Consider the following 20,757-nt stretch of genomic DNA (forward strand, 5'->3'; position numbering starts at 1 on the left):
CAAGTATCAAGTATCAAAAGTAATTAAAGATGAATTAAATGTATAATTAGGCAACCAAAGGTCTAGCAGTCCAACAGTGGCTTTGGTGTCGCTTTAATTTTCCTCATAAACACAAAAATGTTTTATGTTGTTGTTTTATGTTTTAAAAAGATTCTTACACCAAAATTGCATTTATGAATATGGTATTTGGCTAATGATCAGTTAAATTAGCGTGACGGAATTGCTCCTCAATAGATAGATTTGTGTGTACTGTCAATATATATGGAAGTATTTTAATTCATACAATCTTTTGCGTGAGGTTCGTATGAACAAAGTTAATGCCCTTCTGATGTATCACAGACCAGTATTTTAGTACAAGTGTTTGGTGTTGCGACATATTCTATGACCCATCAGATTTCCACTTCAAATGTTTTAATCAGATGTAAGAACAGACTAAAGTGTGACGGGTGTTACCATAAATTGTGCCACAAACTATTTAGGCTAGGTCACAACTCACGATAACTGATTTTTGCCACCAAAGTCAAGAGTGATTGACCCATGTGACTTTCACTATTTTACCCTGACGTCACATCCGCCGTAAACAACAATACGGAAGTGGGAGGAGGAGTCCTGATGAGCTAAACGCCACAGTCACCTAAAATATATTAGAAGTGAATTCTCATCGTCCACCTGTGCAACTCGGGATTATTATGCAGTAGTTTTCATTTTTCACGAGCGACAGTGAGTCATTTTTATGTTTATACACCGTTGATGCTCACTTACAAACCAGCTAGCTGCTAAGCTAATGTTGGTTATCCAGCTGTCCAGCTAAGAAGCTATTAATTGTCTTTAAGTATGAATCACTCGGACATTTTGGCTGATCACGGTATACTTTTATTTGTTCTTCGGTAGCTAGTGATGGAGGGCTCCAAGTCGTCGAGCACAACCATGCAGGTCAGCTTCGTGTGTCAGCGGTGCTGTCAGCCGCTCAAACTGGACACATCCTTCAATGTGCTGGATCGGGTCACAATCCATGAGCTCATTGGTACGTGACATAATACCTATTAAAATCAGTAATGGGGGCTGAAAGGTGAACGTAACGTGGAGGGGATATTGTGTGTGTGTGTGTCAGTCTGTCATGTGTTGTTGATCTCTTCTCCTCCTCCTCCACAGCTCCGTTGGTCACAGTGACACCCAGCAAACAGGCTGACAGCACCGAGGGGGAGACAGCACCAGAGGTGGGTACAGCAGGAAAAACATATACGATATAAGATACGATTCTGATTTGTTGTGCAACAGCTGTCATCACCGAACCATCTTTCTTGTGCAGTAAAGCCACTGTACCCACTCTTTATGGCGGTGAAAGTTATGTGATATTGGGGACACTATAATTTATACTTATATGACAACAGTGTAGTGTTATGACTTGGTAATGCTGGATTATTTAGTTAGTCTGCAAAGCATACCTGAATAAAATGGTAAATTACTGCATATTTTAAAGAAACCAGCCAAAAAAAAAAAAGGTAAACGCACAGTGTCATACTTGATATGTCATAGCCAGTCCAATCTGTGAGACTTTTAGGAGACCTAAGGATAAAACAGGTCATTATTCCAACTCAGTGTAAAAACATTTTGTTAGCTAGCGTGTCAGTCTCACAATTACATTTTTCTTCCAGGAGAACTTCGTAGAAAACAAGCAAGATGGAGTGTCAAGAAAATACATCCCTCCTGCACGGTAAGTCTTTTTATTCAGGAAATGGAATTGAATACTGATTACAATTAATACCTGTTGATTAGAGCTGCAACTAAAGATTTGATTAATCGAATAGCTGTTTAGTCCATAAAATGACACAGAACAATGAAACAGAACATTGTGAAAAATGACGATCAGTATTTCCCGAAGCCAAAGATGACGTCCTTAAATGTCTTGGTTTGCCCACAGCCCAAAGAGGAATAAAGAAAATTGCTGAAAAAAGTTGGCAATTAATTTAACAATAGGCAATAAATCGATTCACTGTTGCAGCTCTATTGTTGATGATCTCTTAGTTGATATGTACTTCTGTCAAATGAGGTGTGTGAATCTTGCACTACAGGATGATGTCCACAGAGAGCGCCAACAGCTTCACCCTGATTGGAGAAGCATCTGATGGTGGAAGCATGGAAAATCTTAGTCGTAGGCTGAAGGTAAGATTTACTAAATACCATCATGTCAGTTTATGTCAGATTCTGATCAGGTTTTTTTTTGTTAAGAATAGCAGACAAGACAGCTGTTGAGAAAACAGCTTGTCAAGATGAACATACAGTATGGTTGTGATCTATAGTACATGAGGATTGAACTTAAAGCTGCTACGTTTCCATCAGACAGTGTGTCAGTGACTCTGATGCCATCCCATCCAGGTGACCAGTGACCTGTTTGACATCATGTCGGGCCAGACAGATGTGGACCACCCGTTGTGTGAGGAATGTACTGACACTCTGCTGGACCACCTGGACACACAGCTCAACATCACAGAGAACGAATGCCAGAATTACAAGTGAGCTGGGGCACAACAAAGATGCATTTCTCTATGTGACAGCCGAGAAACGAAAAACGCAATTGGTGTTACTTTCTGTGCTGCCTGTGCTAAATGTCAGCTTATGAGCAGTATGTGTGTGCAGTTACATTTTCTGTATGTCAACGAATTTCCAGGCAGTGTCTGGAGCTGCTGTCACACCTCCAGGTGGAGGAGGAGGAGACATTGTTGGCAGAGCTGCAGCAGCTGAAGGAGGAGGAGGAGGCTCTGGTCCAGGAGCTGGAAGCAGTGGAGGAGCAGAGGGCTGCCGTGGCCCAGGACCTGACCCAGAGCAGGATCCACTCTCAGCAGCTGGACACGGAGGAGCTGCAGTGAGTGACCCAAGGGTGGCGCAAACAGGTGACACTGCTACATATGAAACAGATACATCAGCTAACAGTTCAGTCTCTTTCTGCTGCTTTGTGCTAAAAGGTACCAAAAGGAGTACAGCGAGTTTAAACGGCAACAGCTGGAGCTGGATGATGAGCTGAAGAGTGTTGACAACCAGATGCGTTACTGCCAGATTCAGCTAGATCGCCTGAAAAAGACCAACGTCTTCAATGCCACATTTCACATCTGGTACAAACACACACACACACACATTGTTGTGTCAGTTGTTTAGAGTAAATAATTTGTTTTCTGCCAACCAATCAAGTGTGACTTAGCAAATTCTGAATATAGGCCTCTGGGAAAAAAATAAATCAGTCCTCATTGAGCTATTCTGTGTCTGTCGTCGTCCAGGCACAGCGGCCAGTTTGGTACCATCAACAACTTCCGTCTGGGTCGACTTCCCAGCGTTCCCGTGGAGTGGAATGAGATCAATGCAGCCTGGGGGCAGACGGTGCTGCTGCTGCACGCCCTGGCCAACAAAATGGGGCTGCGCTTCCAGAGGTGCACTCACACACATTTCAGCGTGGTTGCAGTCAGCATTAAATTAATTGACTATTACTTTTAGAATGCGTTTTTCAGTTGAATCAAGCCAACAATGTTTATTCATTTTGTGTAGTGTAGTTTGTCTTTTGCTCCTTTTACACATTAACACCCACTAATAAGGGCTATTTTAATTGGCTTTTAATTGGTTTTTACTTTTTTGTTATTTTGAAAGTCAACATAAGATTAAGCTCAAACAGCACCTCTCTTCTCTCTTCAGATATCGTCTCGTCCCATATGGAAACCACTCATACTTGGAGTCACTGACAGATAAGTCCAAGGTAACACATATACGCTCCAGCCCAGCTCTCCCTTCATTATTTAAGCCCTCCTCCAGTCATCAGCCCTTTCATTCTGTCTTGTGTTCGCCCAGGAACTTCCTCTGTACTGCACAGGGGGCCTGAGGTTCTTCTGGGACAATAAATTCGACCATGCCATGGTGGCCTTTCTGGACTGTGTGCAGCAGTTCAAAGAGGAGGTGGAAAAAGGAGACACGGGCTTCTGCCTTCCATACAGGTCAGACACCTGCAGACCAGCACGATGGGAACATTCGTCTTAATGCTCATTAACTTGGGCATCATTGCAACCACTTAAGATGAAATATTCATGTAGTTTCATGCACACTCTGAACCAGCACTTCAACTTATTCTAAAGGTGCAGAAGAACTGAGGCAAATAAGAGACATTTGGGAAAAAATATGGCTATATAACCCTTTGAATTATTAAAGCATGGCCCTCAGTACAATATTTGCTGAACTTACTTGTGTAACCAACATTGTAAAGCTCACAGTACCTCCATCAATCACGTCTGGCAGCACAATCTCACTCCTTACTGAGTCCACATTTTCTATCTGTCCAAATACTGGTTGGCTTGTCATATGATAAAGATGATTCCTTGACTCTGAACCTTCCTTTTCTTTTACTTTCAATCTTAAATGCCATCTTAGCACAAGAGGCATTTCATAATTGAACCGGCAAATCACTATATATCAAATACATCCAAACCCCAAAGAGGAAATGCATCTTTTTAGTTTTCATGACCCTCTATTGTGAAACACAGAATTAAACCCACATTTTTGGTACCGCTACCTTAAAGGTTACCAATGGCAACATTTTCAGTGTGTATTTCAGCATCTAGGAACCACAAGCAGCACTATTGCCATGTATTCTTTTTGGCATTCAGGGGTTCAGTATACTTGAGAGTATTTAAAAGTATATTAGTTGCTATCTCCCCCCACTCTTTTTTTTCACTCCGCCAACAAGACTACCTTTTGAACCCTGTTAGTTGTGTCTGTCATCAGCATTTATCAGCAAATTAACTGATATTGATGGAATTTGGTGCACACACACCTATGCTTTAGGATTATTCGGTCAATTTGAATGTGATCTGGATGTTTTTACAAAATTAGATAATTGCAGCAGAGGTGCACCGGTAGCTCACCTGGCAGAGTACCACGAGGATGAGTCCAAACTGCAGCCACCTGGGTTCAAATCTGGCCTGGTTCCTTTGTTGCATGTCATGCCCTCTCTCTCTCTCCTGTCCTCTTTCCACTTCTACTGTCTACTACCAAATAAGCTGAAAACTGCAGCTTCAGAATTCCAAATTCTGAGGTTGTATTTGTGTGGTTGAAAAATATTTTGTCTTCAGGTTTAATCACAAGTTAAATCATAAAGCCTGATAATGATATTGATTCCAGTACATCCACCAGGCTTTATGTGATGATTGTGTAATTGATCTTTTATTCCGTGTCTCAGGATGGACGTGGAGAAGGGCAAGATCGAGGACACTGGCGGCAGCGGTGGCTCCTACTCCATCAAAACCCAATTCAACTCCGAGGAGCAGTGGACCAAGGCGCTGAAGTTCATGCTCACCAACCTGAAGTGGGGCCTGGCCTGGGTCACCTCACAGTTCTACAACAGATAAACCTGTTGGACAATGCCTTGTGATATTTAGTTTTGCAAAGCCACATGCTCCCCTGATGAATGGATTTCGTGTGTCATTTGGATACTTGGCCAAAGCAGAAGAAATGGTTATGTCAGCACCATTTTGCAAGTCTTTTTTGAGCATTTTCAGTACAAAAAACATGAAGAAATGTCTAGATCCTCAGTCCTGATCGTCTTTGTTTTTACATATTACAAGGAGGACACTTTTTGTCTTTTTTGCTGCAGAGTGTAGATTAAATAATGTGGGCCCACTGTTGAAGCAATAAAGACAAGCACAGGTTGTCGTCATGTCCCTGAAGGCTAGCAGGATAAGATAACTACTTGCATGTATTTCTGTTACCCCTTATCGCCTGCCTCACTAATTAATATCTGAAAAGCTGGCGTTGCATAAAGACTGTTTTACACTTTCTGTCTAATGAGTAATGTGTAATTTAAAAGAAATCTTCGCCTAATTCAGTTCTAACCACTTTATCAAGTTCTGAGTATTTTTGCTCTCCTGTTGCACTGCACACCTTTGGAATCAGTGTAGCTCTTTCTTCAGTGAGAAGAAGTTGTTATTTGTCCCAAATATATAAGGTGGCCATGGTAGGATTTTTAATAGGTTAACATGGTTTAGCATTCAATGGGAATTTATCAGTATTTCATCGACCTTGAATGCAGTAGTCACATTTGCCAGTTACACAATTTACAGGCAAACTGTTGTATTTCTTTGTGTTCATTCTCTGCACTGTCACATTGATGCTTTTAACGATGGGATTTGACTTAATAAACATTTCATGCTGTGAAAAAAAAGTCTGATATGGAAATTTTCCTCCTGATTAAGTGTATTTTTCATGTAACTGCATCCTAGAGTCCAAACTTATGACAACAGAGTGAATCTTTAAATTAATACTTAAAAGGCATCAGTGCATCTTTAAGGAGTTTTGTGTGATTGACAAAGGCATATTTTTTCCCTCTGATTTTCACAAATCAAGACAGACACCACAGTTAACCAAATGTTTTTTAATGGATTCATTATTTCTGTAGAATCTTAACGGTGGTCCACTCATCACAACACTCACTCATAGTCCGCCCCCCTATAAGGTTAGCAAAAACATTAGAGGGGGTAAATATCATGGAAAAATATGGACTTAATTAAAATAATAAGCTGTCTTCCAGTTATCCAGTAAAATAGGTCACAACCGGTTACTCTTTCCAGAATCAGCCCTCTTCTGTGTCAAGTTATGAACCTCTAACGGTGCCATGTCAACAAGGCAGGCCTTAAACTTTGGTCATCTGTCATTACTTAATACTTGTAGGAGCCCTTCCTAAAAGTCCAAACCTTTAGCGATGCACACGAGAAACTGACCACTCTTGTTCTGAAAAATAGTTTGATAGATGATGCATTTCAAGCAGAATGCGATGAAATTTCATTAATGCTTCTTCTAAGCCGTTCACAGAGTACAGGCAGGTGATCTTCCACATGTGGCGTACTCCTCAGCCTGTCAGTTGTGCAATTTTTCAGGGGCTTTTTCTATTTATCGTGTAAAAAAGCCCCTTGAAATGAGCCAAAGTTTTTGTGTTAGTGCATGCATATGGGCAAATCTTTGGGTTCTACTGAGCCCACAGCCAGAGACTGGCCCTTGTTTTTTTACCACATGGATGATGGTGGTGGGCGCATTTACTACTACATCATCATGTCAGCCATCATTCCATTCACACTTATAGGATCCCCACAACCCATCATGCTCTCTGGCGAGTTGGCAAAGGAGTGTCATCAAGTGTAACGTCTCCACGTGGCTTTGTCCTCACTGTGGGTTTTATTCCAACTTCTTTCGGCTTACTTCAGTCGGAGGCACTGCTGCTGTAGCAGCTGGAGGTGGAGGGAAGAGGAGGTGCCATGGGTGTGCTGTTGCCCAGGGCTTTTCGAATATGGGGCATTAGGAAGGGGTCACTGGCCAACTGCAGCACATCCACACGGTCCTCTTTGTGATAAGCCAGGCAACGTCGAATGAAGGCCTACGAATGGAAAAAAAAAACAGACTCATTATTACTATTCATGGGGCCTAGAAAACTGATACTGTATAAATGTTTGATGGGAACAGTGCAGTGAGTTTAGAGCTGTTTAAGACAAATGAGCAGCACACCTTTGCTTCTGTGGAGACCACAGGTTTGGGGGGAAACTGCACCTCAGTGGCTTTTAATATGGTGTTTTCTTGAAGGATATCCTGCTGCGACTGGTTATGACCAAACGGCTTAAAAAAAAAATTAAGATGGTTAGCAGGCAGCTCACTTCCATTTTCTATATCAATTGAATACAATGTAACAAAATCCCTTTTAAAGAATGCAGGTTACCTTGCGTCCATATAAGCACTGGTAGAAGATGACCCCTACTGACCAAACATCCACTTTGTTGGATATTTTGGGGGGCTCTTTGCCCACCACAAAGCACTCAGGAGGCAGGTACCTATAAGCCACAAGACATGCGATTGAAACAGGTTTTCTTCTCCATGTTCTCTCTGCACTCTACTCCTTTACACACTTCGCTGAATGAAGAAAGGATGTGAAATGTGTCTCTGTGGTCATTTTCTCATACACATTAGGTTCAGACACTGTCCAGAGTTGCCCTTTCACACATGTAGCACACAACAGGAGATGGGTAGAGCGATCACGTGGCAGGACACGATGCAAAAAGTACGATAAAGTACTGTAAAGTTTTGTTTACAGCTCATTAAAGCGTCGTGTGTTGATTTCAATATGTACTGTATTTGGATTTTTTGCAATATCAACAAGAGTGACGAAAAGAGTACAAATGTTTGTATTCTTCAGTTTTTCGCCTCAGTTACATGATAGCCTACAGTCAAGAGGCCTACTGGCTTGCGGACACTGACCTTCTCTATTTACACATGGATTTAATTGGATATAACACAGACTTTATACTAGAGAGCTGGTGGGTTAAAGACTGGTGAATGTCTGGTCCAACTCATTTGGAAATTTGTTTTCACATACATCTCCTCCAGGTAATGTCTACATAATTTCAGGGCTGCAGTGCATGTATGTAAGAGGCTTAAAGTACCAGTAGGTCCCGGCCCCTTGTGAGGTCAGCTCCATGCCATCTGCAGAGCTGTAGCTGTCATCATCCATGATCTTGGACAGGCCAAAGTCAGTGATCTTAATCTCTCCACAAGCTGTGCCGTTAACCAACAAGATGTTTCCTACAATCAGAAAAGCACACAGAATAGTAAAAGTAAGATTACAGACATATAACTGCAGACAACATTTACTGAAGAATATAAATAAATATGAATATTATTTTCTAAATACAAACGTGCATGTATTGCATGTATCCCAATAACAAATCAGAATTCACTGGTTTTAGGTTACCTTTGCAGGGGACTGCAAAACTAAAACTGTGAGAATACCTGGTTTGAGGTCATAGTGGATGATGGGCGGGTGAATCTGATTGAGATATTTGAGGGCGTTGACAATCTGCATGACAATAGAGCGGCCCTCCTTCTCGGTCATCAGCTTGTTCTGTTTCAAGTAGAAGTCCAGATCATTGCCTTCACAGTACTCCAGCACTGTGCAGAACCTGCAAGAAGATACAACAGATCAATGCTGTTTTGCAATTAACTGTAGCACACACACTTATTAATAATTAGTATTGGTACATTTCTATTACTTTCATGTCAAAAGGATTCACTTACGAGTCTGTGTCCAGTGAGAAATAGTCGTAGAGTTTGACAATTCTAGTGTGGTCAAGTTCTTTGTGGATTCTGTACTCTCTACAGGCGTGTCTAAAAAGACATTAACCATTTATTAACTTCTTAAAATCATTACAAAGAAAAACACTGAAGGAAAATTTTGTTTAAAAGAAGAATCTGCATGGGTTCAGACTCACTTGTGGTAGTTTTGCTTCTTCTCCTCCCTCCAGTTCTTGTTGAGTTGATGGATTTTAATGGCCACATACCTTTGCTCCGTCACATCAAAAGCCTGCAAAAACATTACACATCAACACACAAGGCAGCAGAGGCCTAATTTAACAAGAGAGTTCCACTGAATGGAGGGTTCCAAGTCTCACAACAATACCACTCTGACAAGTGAAGTGGCCTTATGTTATTCAAAAAGACTCAATGTAATTAAAAACATTCCAAACTCATAATGAAAGAATGCTGACTAAATGGCACTTACTTACCTTGAAAACCTCACTAAAGCCACCTCTTCCAAGTAAATGTAATAGCAGATATCTGTCGTTCAGTGTGGGGTGGTCTTTAAATCTAAAGAGGACAAATTTCTTTAATCGTGTGGCTTTTTCAAACCACATTTTTTAAGTTAAAGCACAGTACAGAACTTGGTGAAGGCACGTTATGCTGAGATGATACGTACTGCGAGTTGTCCTCATTATGGATTCTCTTCAGCTCCCGAATGTGCAGGTTTCTTACTCGCTCCAAATGCTCAAGCTCTGACTGGATCTCTGCTTCCTCCTGCATAAAACCACACAAATCTATCATCTACCTCCACCCTTGATGAACAGGAACAAGTAAAAGTAGCACTGCGTCTCTAGTGCACTAGGTAGTAACAATTCCTACAAACAAATCCCAAAACAAGAGGCTTTAAGTGAACCTTTTTTAGATGACCAATTCGAAGTTTGAAAATCTCTTCTTGCTCATGATACTCTGCCAGTGACAGCCTGTGTGAGAGGAAACAGGTTGTAATTTTTAACAATATAAACAAGTCAGCTTGTGAGAAAAACTTTAATAAGCTAACTTAACATAAAATGAAAAAGACAAGAATGAAGGTAACACAAAACCTCTTTACAAAATTCAGATTCTGTAAAAAGGGTTATTGCAATATCCTAACTACAACAAAAAAGACAAGGTATTAGGTATTTTGTTTGGAATCTTACGCTTCATTTTCCTGGCCGTTGCTCCTGCTCTTTCGTTTGTTCTGTTCAAGGTTGGGTGGAGGTGTTTGGGCCATGGAGGGAGGTTTCCGCTTTCCCAGCAGCTTCCTCTGCCTCTCGATGTCCTCCCGCTGCGAGTTTATTCGCTCTTGCTGCCTACAACACGTGAGGACAATCCAGCGTGAACACTCTTTTGTGCAAAACGTACAAAAGTGTAAGCATATGTTTGTGCCTATTTTCATGCTGACTTGATGAGGTTCTGGAAGGCATATCCATCTGTCCACTGCTCGGTGAAGGAGGCTCCATGCCGCACGGTGGTGAAGTGGCCCAGACGCAGGCGGTCCTGCATGCTCTTGTCCCTACAAGCCATCTTCTCCTGCTTTGACTACAAAAAAAGATGATTGATAACTGCATGCACACTCACAGAACAGCTTAAGTTACAGGGCGTAAAGAACTGAATATATGTTGACTTCCACCGTAATCACCAAAAACACTTGTTTCAACCAGTTAAAAGTTTGATGAGTCAAGTGCTCAGATGTATAAAACACTGTTGAAAACAAATGATCATTTAGCTTGACAAGACAAGTTGTCTCTCTCTAGCAAACATATTTGTGCAAATCCATTTACACACTCACCTTCTCAATTAGGAGCTTCTTGCTCATGGTCACACACTTGTTAAGCCGTTCCTTGTAGCGCTCCAGCATCTTCTGCTGCTCGTCTACCTGCCGCCTCAAGTCACAGTTAGCCTGCCAAAGCATACATCATCACTCTGACGCCAAATTCTTATTACAACAAGGACACAAGGCTGTTTTGTTATTAAACTGACATGAATCAACAACCATCAGTGTGTGCACTTGATTTGCTGACATTTACACCAAATGTAATTTAACCAACAATGGCATTTGAAATTTAACGAGCACATCATTCATAATGCATCCAGACTGGTCCAGGTTAATTACTGGGGTTGTTGTGACAGGTGGTAGCACATTTGTCTAGATTGTGAAGTGATTATTACTGACATTTGTGAATAGGCCTAATAGGTAAATTCATATTTAGACACATCCTTGACTGTGACATTAGTAATTTATTGTTCACCAAAAAAATACATTTGTGTGTGTCTGTGACATCTCAAGTATAAGATTTTGCCAGGAACAAATAATCACGTGTCTACATTGTCCATTACTCTGAAGCTCTTTCAGATGTTTCAAGTGCTCCAAACTAAGTTCAATTATACAGATTTTTGCAACAGATTTGAAATATTGTCTATCTTACCCTCAGCAGGTCGTCAATCCTTCCCTCTTTCTTCTCCAGGTCAGAGTTCTTGTCCCTCTCCAGAGCTGTCAGCTTCAGCAGCGTCAGCTCTGACTGAGGAAGGAGGAAAATGACAACGAGCCAACAGTTAACATCTCATCCCACTCAAATGATGCAGACATCCTTCGGGCCAGTCAGTAACAAAACACATTATCACTTTAAATTTATCAAAAATCAGATGCTGGTGTCTTAGAAACTAGACATGAATTCAAAATGCTGACCTTTAATTAGGCCAATTACTGTAATATGCAAGAATAGCTGGATGTGTGTGAGTATTTTGTCAGATGAACTGCAGTGTGGGTAGCAGGGCCTTTCAAAGTTTGACCTTTAACTCTAACATGGTGCCACTTGTGTAAAGAATTGGCAGTTTGTGAAACAAAACCACATTTCACTTGTGTAAAAAACAGAAGAACAAAATCATTGCATCTTGTAAGAACCAAATGTAAAAAGTCAAGCCACATGCAAAGCAGGCTACAATTCCAAAATGTGTTGAAACCAAACCATGTGACAATGTGACTGAGAATATAGTGGAGGGAGATCAGAGAGGTTGGTGTCAAGAGGAGATCCAAGTCAGTCAGCCAGTTACCTGGATGGCTTTGTGTGAGCAGGAGTGTGTGGGGGCTGTCTTAACAGAGCTGCATGATGAAGAGTCTGTGTGGGCTGAGCCTGTGGACGACGGACTGCCGTGCTGAAACTGCATCCCAGAGAGACAGGAACAGAGAAAGGTAGAAAGACATGGGGTAAAATATGACAATTATGTAATACAGGCAGCATAGGGAGGTGATAAAATAGCTGAAAAGGATAAAAAGAAAACTGCATGCAGTAGCTAATATTTCCACTAAGACTGCAGGACATTAACAAAGTGGTATGACGTTGGTTTATGAGACCTGACTGATTCGGAAAGGGCAGGTATTTACAGAGTGCTGTAAGCTCTCTCCTTTTTAGCAAATATGTTGCCAGCAGGCCAACAGGAAGTCTTTTTGAAATAAATGTACCCTTTCATAAGCTAAAGTCAAATGAAGAAAGCTTGCTAATTAGACACAAAAATAATCAAAACACTACGAATAACATCTTTCTTTCATGGCAACAAAATGTGTCACGGACAGTGTCATTTGTGTGGAAAAATGCAGTCTCCTCTTCACTTCAATGAGATCACTATGTTGCCCTGAGTTGAGGGCTGCAGCTTAAGAATGTGAGGTCTCCTGTAAAAACATTGAACCATGCAATGCAGTGAAAACTTTTCTGGGTTGTAAAATCACAACACAGTCCTGTTTTCAGTCTGGACACCCAGTAACAGCTGAAATGGTTTGGTGGAAACAATGTTTGGTTCAGAGTGTTTGGAGGTCAGAAAGCCGTAATTTAAAAAGAATTAAGCTCAAGATTCTGGTTCATCCTGTTGTCAAAAGCATTGAACAACCATGTCAACCTCCCACACATTTTGTATAATCCTTTTGTGCTATGGCACACTAGAAGTCACTCATTACACCTTCAATTTAGAACTCTGTGTCTGTGCAGTCTGGTAGATCGTGAACAAGGTTGAAAAGTTGTGATGAGGAAAGATGTTATCTCAACATAAGATGAATGAAAATGGTGGGTGATGTGATTCTATATTAGAGGCTACACTGTTTTAGTAATTAAATACACAACATTGTCACCAACAACCATAGAAATTTGAAGGTGCAGACACCAGTTTTACATAATCTACACATGGTCATGTTGTACTGCTCCCTGTCTTACATGCCATCTCATTGTGTTACATCACCTACAACCAAAACAGGTGAAAGCACCAGCACTGAAAACATTAACAATAGCTGCAGTTTCTCTGGCCAGTGGTCAGAGTTTAACATACACTTGATCCTTCCAGTTAATAAATACACACTCAGCTTTTCTGTCGTAAGTACAGCTGACCAACACAGTCAGACTCTTTCTGACTCATTCTGTGCTTGTTTTTATTTTCCATTGGAGTCAAACTAAAGGAAAACATTCCATCAACTAAATCTTAACTCACTAGATGAAGACATGTTTTGTTACCTCCACTGGTTGAACTAATCCAGCCAAACCACAGAAATCTCTATTAGCAATGAAAAGGATTAGACTTTGGTAACATAAACAAAACTAAATCTTAACAATACATGCCTCCCAACCCTGTCTAATTAGGAGGACACCAATACTAGGAGAAAATACACAAACGGCTCACACGAATTTAACACTGGCTTAAGATTAAACAGCAACTAAACCCCAGTCTAAACAACTGAGAAAGGAGAGCCAAAGCAGGTGTAGAGCTATGGAGATGGATGCTGGTGCTCACCAGAGGATTAGACAGTGAGTGCTGTGGAGAGGAGCGCACCAGCATGGGGATGCCCCGGGCAGGACTGGTGCCAGAGCCGCTGCTACCAGCAAACTGGCCACAGGGCAGTAGAAAGAGTGTATAAACAAGACACAAAGCAAGAAAGACAGAAAGAAAGAAGACAGAGTTGTTATTTAGGAAGAATTTAATGACAGACCATATGTGAGGGTGAAGACATCACACTAAAGTTTGAGAGTGACTGGAAACAACGCACAGCAAAGTGGTTAGAATGCCAGATTCATTCACCAGAACTAACACATACTGTATGATGTCCAATTAGTTTGTACTCACCTCAAAATAATCACTTATTTTGTGCCCTCTACCTTTTCCTACAAAGAAACAATAAAAATGACAGGTATAAATAGTGAGAAAATGTCATAGTTTGATCACATAAGATAAGATATTCCTTTAATAGTCACACAACGGGGAAATTCACAGTAAACAATATACAACCTTCCTAAGTATATTCATGTATCAAAGCATAAGAATGGCTAAACACAAAGTGCCACTTCATATGATTTACATCATAGATTATATATTATTACATTTTTCCTAAATTGCAGAATATTTCTAAAAATAAGGAGCCGTTTCTGTTGGACTTACCCTGGCTGTTGCTGTCATAGATGTCTCCTTTTCTCTTCCTGCTTCTCTGGTCATTGGTTTTCTTCTCAGGTGTCTGACATGAGCAGAAAAGCAGCACAGCTTAGATTTACATTTTAGTCCATTAAGTTTATTTCTTTTAAATATGACGGCAAACAAACTTTGCAGCTTCTGACCATAATGTAATAAGATTAATAGCAGCTTCTGTTCTGTGTCTAATAAACTAAACTAAACTTACTGTCCAAGTATGCCAAGCTAAATGATTCTTACTATTCACAGCGTGGCATATTGGCTCATCGCTTTGCACTGTCCCCTTACAGAGAAAGTTCTGTACTTGAATCTGGACCATGAATCAAGACCTGCACTACACACAAACAGATTTAACCTTGAATGTTTATGGTGCCTCACCCTACTGTATCCCCTAGGAAATGGGAAAGGAAAATTGATGCTAGTGACATTGCACCCAAGTGTTAGCAAGCACCAGTGTATATAATACTTGACCACTGGTCCAAATCACAAACAATGAAAGTCAGGAAGTGCACATGGTCGAAGGACTTGAAGACGAGAGCATAGCCACTTGTCATTTTGACTGACTTGTTCCCCAACCAACCTCCAGTTCTTTGTCACTGAGAGATCCCGCACTGCACAGAGACTGGTTGGATGATTCGCTGTTGGCTGAACTCTGAAAAAAACAGATCACGCATATTCGACCATTTTGATTAGTCATGTGCTACTCCTCTAAGTAGACAGTAGAACTGGAAATAGACATAAGATATTTTCGACAATTTCTAGTAAAATGTTTATTTTGTATGAAGGGCTTAAAAGTAAAGAGAACGATCCCTCTGAGTGACAATATAAAAAAACAAGTCATTGGTAAATGAAAGTGGGAGCTCAGCACTAAATATCACTGTGTCCCACCATGCAACACTGTGGGGTCATCGACTAAATTGAAGTTTTAACTATTTCAAATGTAGATTGTATATCTGGTGTCCTATTGAAGGACACCAGTTTGGAATCACCTATTATGTCAATGTTTTTCTGTCTGTCGACATTCTGTTGCAAGAAAACTCAGATTTCCACATATCTTATATATGACAAATGGTACTACTTTACTATAACCCACCCTTATGTCAGTGTTTACAACTGTGATACAAGTTACTACAGATATTAAGCACTTTTACACTGATGTGTGTACAGTTTTTTCTACTCCTTGTATCTTATTTTTGTAGGAATTTCAGCAGATGTATTTAACAAATTGCGGTCACCATGCTAAAACACTAAGCTGGGATACTACAATGGGAGTATAGCATACATCCCTCTGTTTATCAGCAAATCTTCAGCACACATTCACTTGGTAGAATCAGTTGGTGTCATTGATGGCCAGCTGCACTGACTGATGAGATTAAGAAGAAACAGCAGGCTAATTGGAGCAGGAGGCTAATGCTTTTAGGGCCTGCTGGCTTTCTGCTCCTCAAGGTCACACAAACAGCCAAGAAATTTTCTCATTTTTTCTCCTAACATTTGCACTATATATTCTCAGTCTAATGCCACAGTGAGCAGACCTGACAATTCATTTCATAACACACTATAGGCTGGAGCATGAAAGATAGTGATTGCTTTCTCAGGGTTTTCCATTTTCTCAAATGCGCACCCACCCACACACAGTAATACCCAGTTCAACAGCAGGGTTGCAGCACAGCATACAGCCTATGCTGTGGGCTTCAGCTGCGGTGCCATTTCAGTGTCACTAGTCTGAACTGAAACAAAGAGCTGCTGGCCAGCTCCCATGTCAGCCAAGACAGAGCATGTCTTGTTTTAGCTTTAGCTCAGGGAGACCGGGTCATTCCACAGAGGGAACCTCCCGAATACAGAGCATCAGTCAATACTGGAAATAGAGAAGACTTCCAAGCTTTTCTAAACTGAAGGACTAACATAAGAGACTGCTCGTGTTTGTATTCACACACAAACGACAGTGGGATTGTTTGCCTGCAGGGAAACAGGGGGCTTCTCTTTTGGATCACAAAATGTATTTCAGTCGGGATAAGAAGGAAACCTAATTTAGTTTTCCAAGCAAAATTTCTCAACAATAAAACACATTCAAGTGGACTGTTGTTACATCATATCTGAAGTGCAACATCTGCACAAGCAATCGTACTTAAAATAGCTGATGAATTTGAGCAACAACAATTATGCGATAAGAGATGCCAACCTTGGTCACACCAACTCCAGTGAAGCGAGCTTCAAGCAGTTCCTGCCTGCGTGGGTCCAGGCTTATAGCCTGGCTATGAAGTCCTTCCATCATGCCTAGAAAGAGAGACACAAACCATGAATGAAACTGTAATTTATGTAGACTAGCCCGGCTTGACTATTGTCAGAAGACGCACATGAACAGGCAGAGAGCACACAACTACCAATACCATGCATGTAAAATATTCTGATTGTGGCAGGTGACCCAACAATCCAATCAATCCTGGGGTCCGACCAGCAAAATCTAACACCTTTCAACGGGGCTGCCTGGAAGCCTGGGCCTGTGTTAGATCAGTAAATTTGACAATGCACTGTTCAAAGAGATCCACAGCTTAAAAAAACTCAAACAAAGCTAACGTTGTTTGCTAACTGTGTTTGCTAGCTTACCACTCTTCGCTGAGAAACCATTTTCAATTAAAAAGTAGAATTTCATTTTGTAGAAGAAAGTCAACAAACATAGTGCCAAAAAGAAAGAGTTCAGACAAGAAGGACATGGAGCACAATTTCCAAGTAGTAGTTTTACACTTAATTTAACCATACTGAGCCATTACAAAGAAAGGAAGGAAAATTGTTCTGTCAGGCTCTGGTGCATATGGGGCCATTAATGTCTACTATTTGCAGTGAAGTTCATGATTTCACCAGTTGTACCAGTTAAACTCCTCTATGCTCAAATATCGGCCCTAAACTGCTCCAAAAAGTGGATATAAAAAATGATAAATCATAGAATTACGTGAATAAGTGAGGAGAGCCTCTGAGTCTGGACATTACTGATGAGGGAGGTAATTCCCCACTGTCCTTACACCACCAATTTAAGGCAGAGGAACCAAAAAATATTAATATCTATTATAATCTACCCCCTCTTTTTATGTGGTTAACATATCTATACTGTATAAAATGGCAGGGCACGACTTCCTTTTGCCATTAGGAACTCCTTACTTGACAGGGTATCCATCAACTAGCAATGGATTCATCTGAGGGCACATAAACGACGATTCATAGTAATAATAATCACTTGGAAACAAAATATAAACATCTAAATGATAATAAACAATGCAGTCTTACCCAAGCAGCCAAAGATAGCAAGTTGAATTTGCCCAACAAGCCTATAAAAACATTTCTGACCTAGCTAGAAAGAATATTTAGCTCCATCCCAACTTTCCTGACAAACACACACCTTAACTTTATTAAAGTTAATCGACGTTTAAACTTCACGGTAATGGGTGTAACAGCCGTTTCGATGCTGTTATTGACTGACGAGAAAGATGTTAGTTAATGCTAAACTCGGCTAACGCTAACTAGCTAGTTAACATTAGCAAATGCTATTCTGCTGAACAAAATATTGCGAACATTTTAAAAGGGAAAAATGAAACGCTCTCATGCACATTTTATGTATCATTTAACTAACAGTGGACGTCTGAACACCGTTAATAGCCGCTAGGATGTTACTGGTGGCTAAATAAAGCTAAGGCTACATAGCAGGTATCTAAACTAGCTAGCGTTTGGTTATCTAGCAAGCTAACGTTAGCATTAGCTGCTAAGTCTCACCTGGAGAACCTTTCGCAGTTTTCACAGTGCTAGAAAGGATGTTGTCCGTCCATCCGGTGGCAGCAAACTCCTTAACAACTCCCCGTCCCACACACCTCAAATAAAGTTGCTCCAATTAAGTTATCCATTTACAGTTATTTCGATTTCAGGGAAGACATTTGCTAGCTTAGCTAATGCTAGCTAAGGAGAGCTGTGAGGCTGGCTCCTGCTGGTGTCATCCGGACAGGAGGCCCTGATCCTCGGGGTTTCCTCGTCCGTCTTGGTGCCCCTGCACGGGCAAACCTGGAGCTGTCAATGCTCTGAAGCCTCTGAACAAGTGTTGTTACATTTCTGCCTCTCTCGGTCTTTATATTGTCATTATCGAGCGATGTCAGGTTTACACCGGGAGGAGAGGTTCGGCCACCTTGTTAGAGTCCATTCTTCAACTGTTAATAAAAGATCACTACCCCCTGCAGCAAGGCCGCACAGGGCTCCAGGGAGAGCCTTATGTGATGCTTCCCATGCGCCTGTTAAACAGATAATGTAAGCTCCTCAGGTCAGAGACACACGAAAACACACCGCAAACAGGACTGGATTACCAGCTCTGCACAGCGAGCAACTGTCCGGGGCCCCCTGACCTCTAGGGGCCCCCAGAAGTCCCAGGTTCATTTTGTGGCAGCTGTTTTATGGTTGTTTGACTTGTTTCAAATTTGTTTTGGATTTTTCACAACTGAGGTGTATTGTCAGCCAAGTCCTCCATCATTATATTTATGGCATTGTCTTTTAGTGCACAAGATATGAGCCAAATAGAATGATTACTTTAATTTGCAGTATCCCACTTGGATAAATAAAGAACCTAACTGTTATGTTGTTATAAATGGTGCATGTTCCTACATAAAGTCGTTGTATGTTTCATCAAATTACCACAAACTTGGCCATGTTGACACATGACCAGGCGGTAGAGTTAACATTATTGCATTTTGCATCATAGCATATAATGTGGCTTTTTAATTGTACTTGATTCTCACCCACCACATTTATCATTTGTTTTTTTTGTGTGTGTTTTATTTAAGTATGGAATGTAGCTGCTGTAAAACTGCAATTTCCCTTAATAAAATAAACTGTCATCTATCTATCTATCTCTCTGTCTATCTGTCTATCTATCTCTCTCAGGATAGGGGAATATTGGCTGGTCTCTGGGTCTTTATGCATTTTAAGTTGTTGTCATTTAAAGTGCACGTTATGCATAACTAATACTGAACTCATGATTTAATGCATAAATGTTATGCATGTATTATGAATTCCTTTTGCTCACTGCTCATTAAGAAATGCAAGTCACTATGAGTTTATATGTTAATGCTTAACATCGCCAAATGAATGCTGAGGCGCAGTTACTTCATACATAAATTTATATATATGTATTGTTCAGTTAATTATTTTTACTCAACCACCATGGTGAATCTCTGCTGCTCCAGATGAGGCTCAAACTCTTAACCTCAGAATCACACTCTTGCTGTTATAAGTGTCACTCCATGACTGGTTAAACTGCTGAAACCTGCTGAGTTGACATGTTCAACACTGAAAAAGTGATATGATATTCCTGACACATTCCAGCCTGATTGCCTTAGCCGGTTAAATTTGGGTAGAGCTTGGTACGCAGTTTGCTGAAATCACTGAATCAATCAGAAAAACACTGAATATGTTTCAAGTGAAAAACACAGACACACCTGCAGGCTATTTAGATTTTCCAGCTCACCTGACCTGAACAGAAACAGAAGAATCCCATGTAAACTACAGCTTTTAAATGGTGCTACATCAAATGCATGAACCAGAAATGTCGTCCCTGTAACTGGGTTCCAGCTAATGTGGCGCCATAAAAATTAATGTATGACACATTTGTGAGCTGACCTTGTTTAGCTGAAGATCCATCAGCGTTAACTAATCACATTAACTCATTTTGTTTTATTAGTGAGGAAAAAATATGATGTGTCCTACATTAAAACAATCATTAATAACTATACAAATTAATAGTTATGTATTACTTAAATAAATGTTTTGTAACTTTTTTATAAAGTATTATGGGTTACTCCTATTTGGTAATCCTGATGTACTCATATCCTTACTTAATAACATTTTGCCTGATACATTATCATAAAACAAATCATGCCATCATCAAGTAAGAAGTAGCAACCATTCCTTGATGTCAAATGTAGCTAAAGTTCACTGACTTCCTCCACACACAGGACAGTATCTAAATACCCTGATTTTTTCCTACATTTCAGCACAGACACTGGTCCATAAACAACACAGTGCTCAAAAGCCACCATTTCTGTGACACAAGGCTCAGAGACCTCTTCAAATTCTCAAATCACCTTTCATGCAATGTGAGTTTTGTCCGACGTATAATTCACCTGAGATAGTTCATCTTGTATATTGGATAGT

General features: G+C 40.6%; 2 protein-coding genes across 3 annotated transcripts; one reads left to right on the plus strand and one right to left on the minus strand.

Annotated features, from left to right (window-relative positions):
• The first annotated feature begins 584 nt into the window (after window positions 1-584).
• On the plus strand, window positions 585-6,179 carry becn1 (beclin 1, autophagy related). The gene is made up of 12 exons (XM_070851501.1): window positions 585-720; window positions 892-1,024; window positions 1,153-1,217; window positions 1,656-1,714; window positions 2,073-2,163; window positions 2,377-2,513; window positions 2,669-2,863; window positions 2,964-3,110; window positions 3,273-3,422; window positions 3,682-3,742; window positions 3,835-3,977; window positions 5,216-6,179. Exons 2-12 carry the CDS (start codon window positions 898-900, stop codon window positions 5,382-5,384), a joined length of 1,344 nt encoding a protein of 447 aa, XP_070707602.1. The 5' UTR covers window positions 585-720; window positions 892-897; the 3' UTR covers window positions 5,385-6,179.
• Window positions 6,180-6,391: 212 nt separating this feature from the next.
• On the minus strand, window positions 6,392-18,835 carry LOC139219740 (serine/threonine-protein kinase tousled-like 2). 2 transcript variants are annotated; one of them, XM_070851682.1, is made up of 21 exons: window positions 18,337-18,835; window positions 16,754-16,848; window positions 15,155-15,226; window positions 14,548-14,620; window positions 14,236-14,273; window positions 13,906-13,998; window positions 12,184-12,291; window positions 11,559-11,651; window positions 10,922-11,032; window positions 10,535-10,671; window positions 10,290-10,442; window positions 10,007-10,073; window positions 9,770-9,867; window positions 9,579-9,660; window positions 9,285-9,376; window positions 9,091-9,180; window positions 8,806-8,975; window positions 8,460-8,598; window positions 7,739-7,850; window positions 7,531-7,638; window positions 6,392-7,402 (listed from the first exon to the last, which is right to left on the minus strand). In XM_070851682.1, exons 2-21 carry the CDS (start codon window positions 16,844-16,846, stop codon window positions 7,229-7,231), a joined length of 2,103 nt encoding a protein of 700 aa, XP_070707783.1. In that variant the 5' UTR covers window positions 16,847-16,848; window positions 18,337-18,835; the 3' UTR covers window positions 6,392-7,228. The 2 variants fall into 2 exon arrangements, with proteins under 2 accessions (XP_070707783.1, XP_070707784.1); XM_070851683.1 differs by lacking the exon at window positions 13,906-13,998.
• Window positions 18,836-20,757: the final 1,922 nt, after the last annotated feature.

The sequence above is a fragment of the Pempheris klunzingeri genome, chromosome 20 (genome assembly GCF_042242105.1).
Source record: "Pempheris klunzingeri isolate RE-2024b chromosome 20, fPemKlu1.hap1, whole genome shotgun sequence".
In the NCBI taxonomy this organism is placed as follows: domain Eukaryota; kingdom Metazoa; phylum Chordata; class Actinopteri; order Acropomatiformes; family Pempheridae; genus Pempheris; species Pempheris klunzingeri.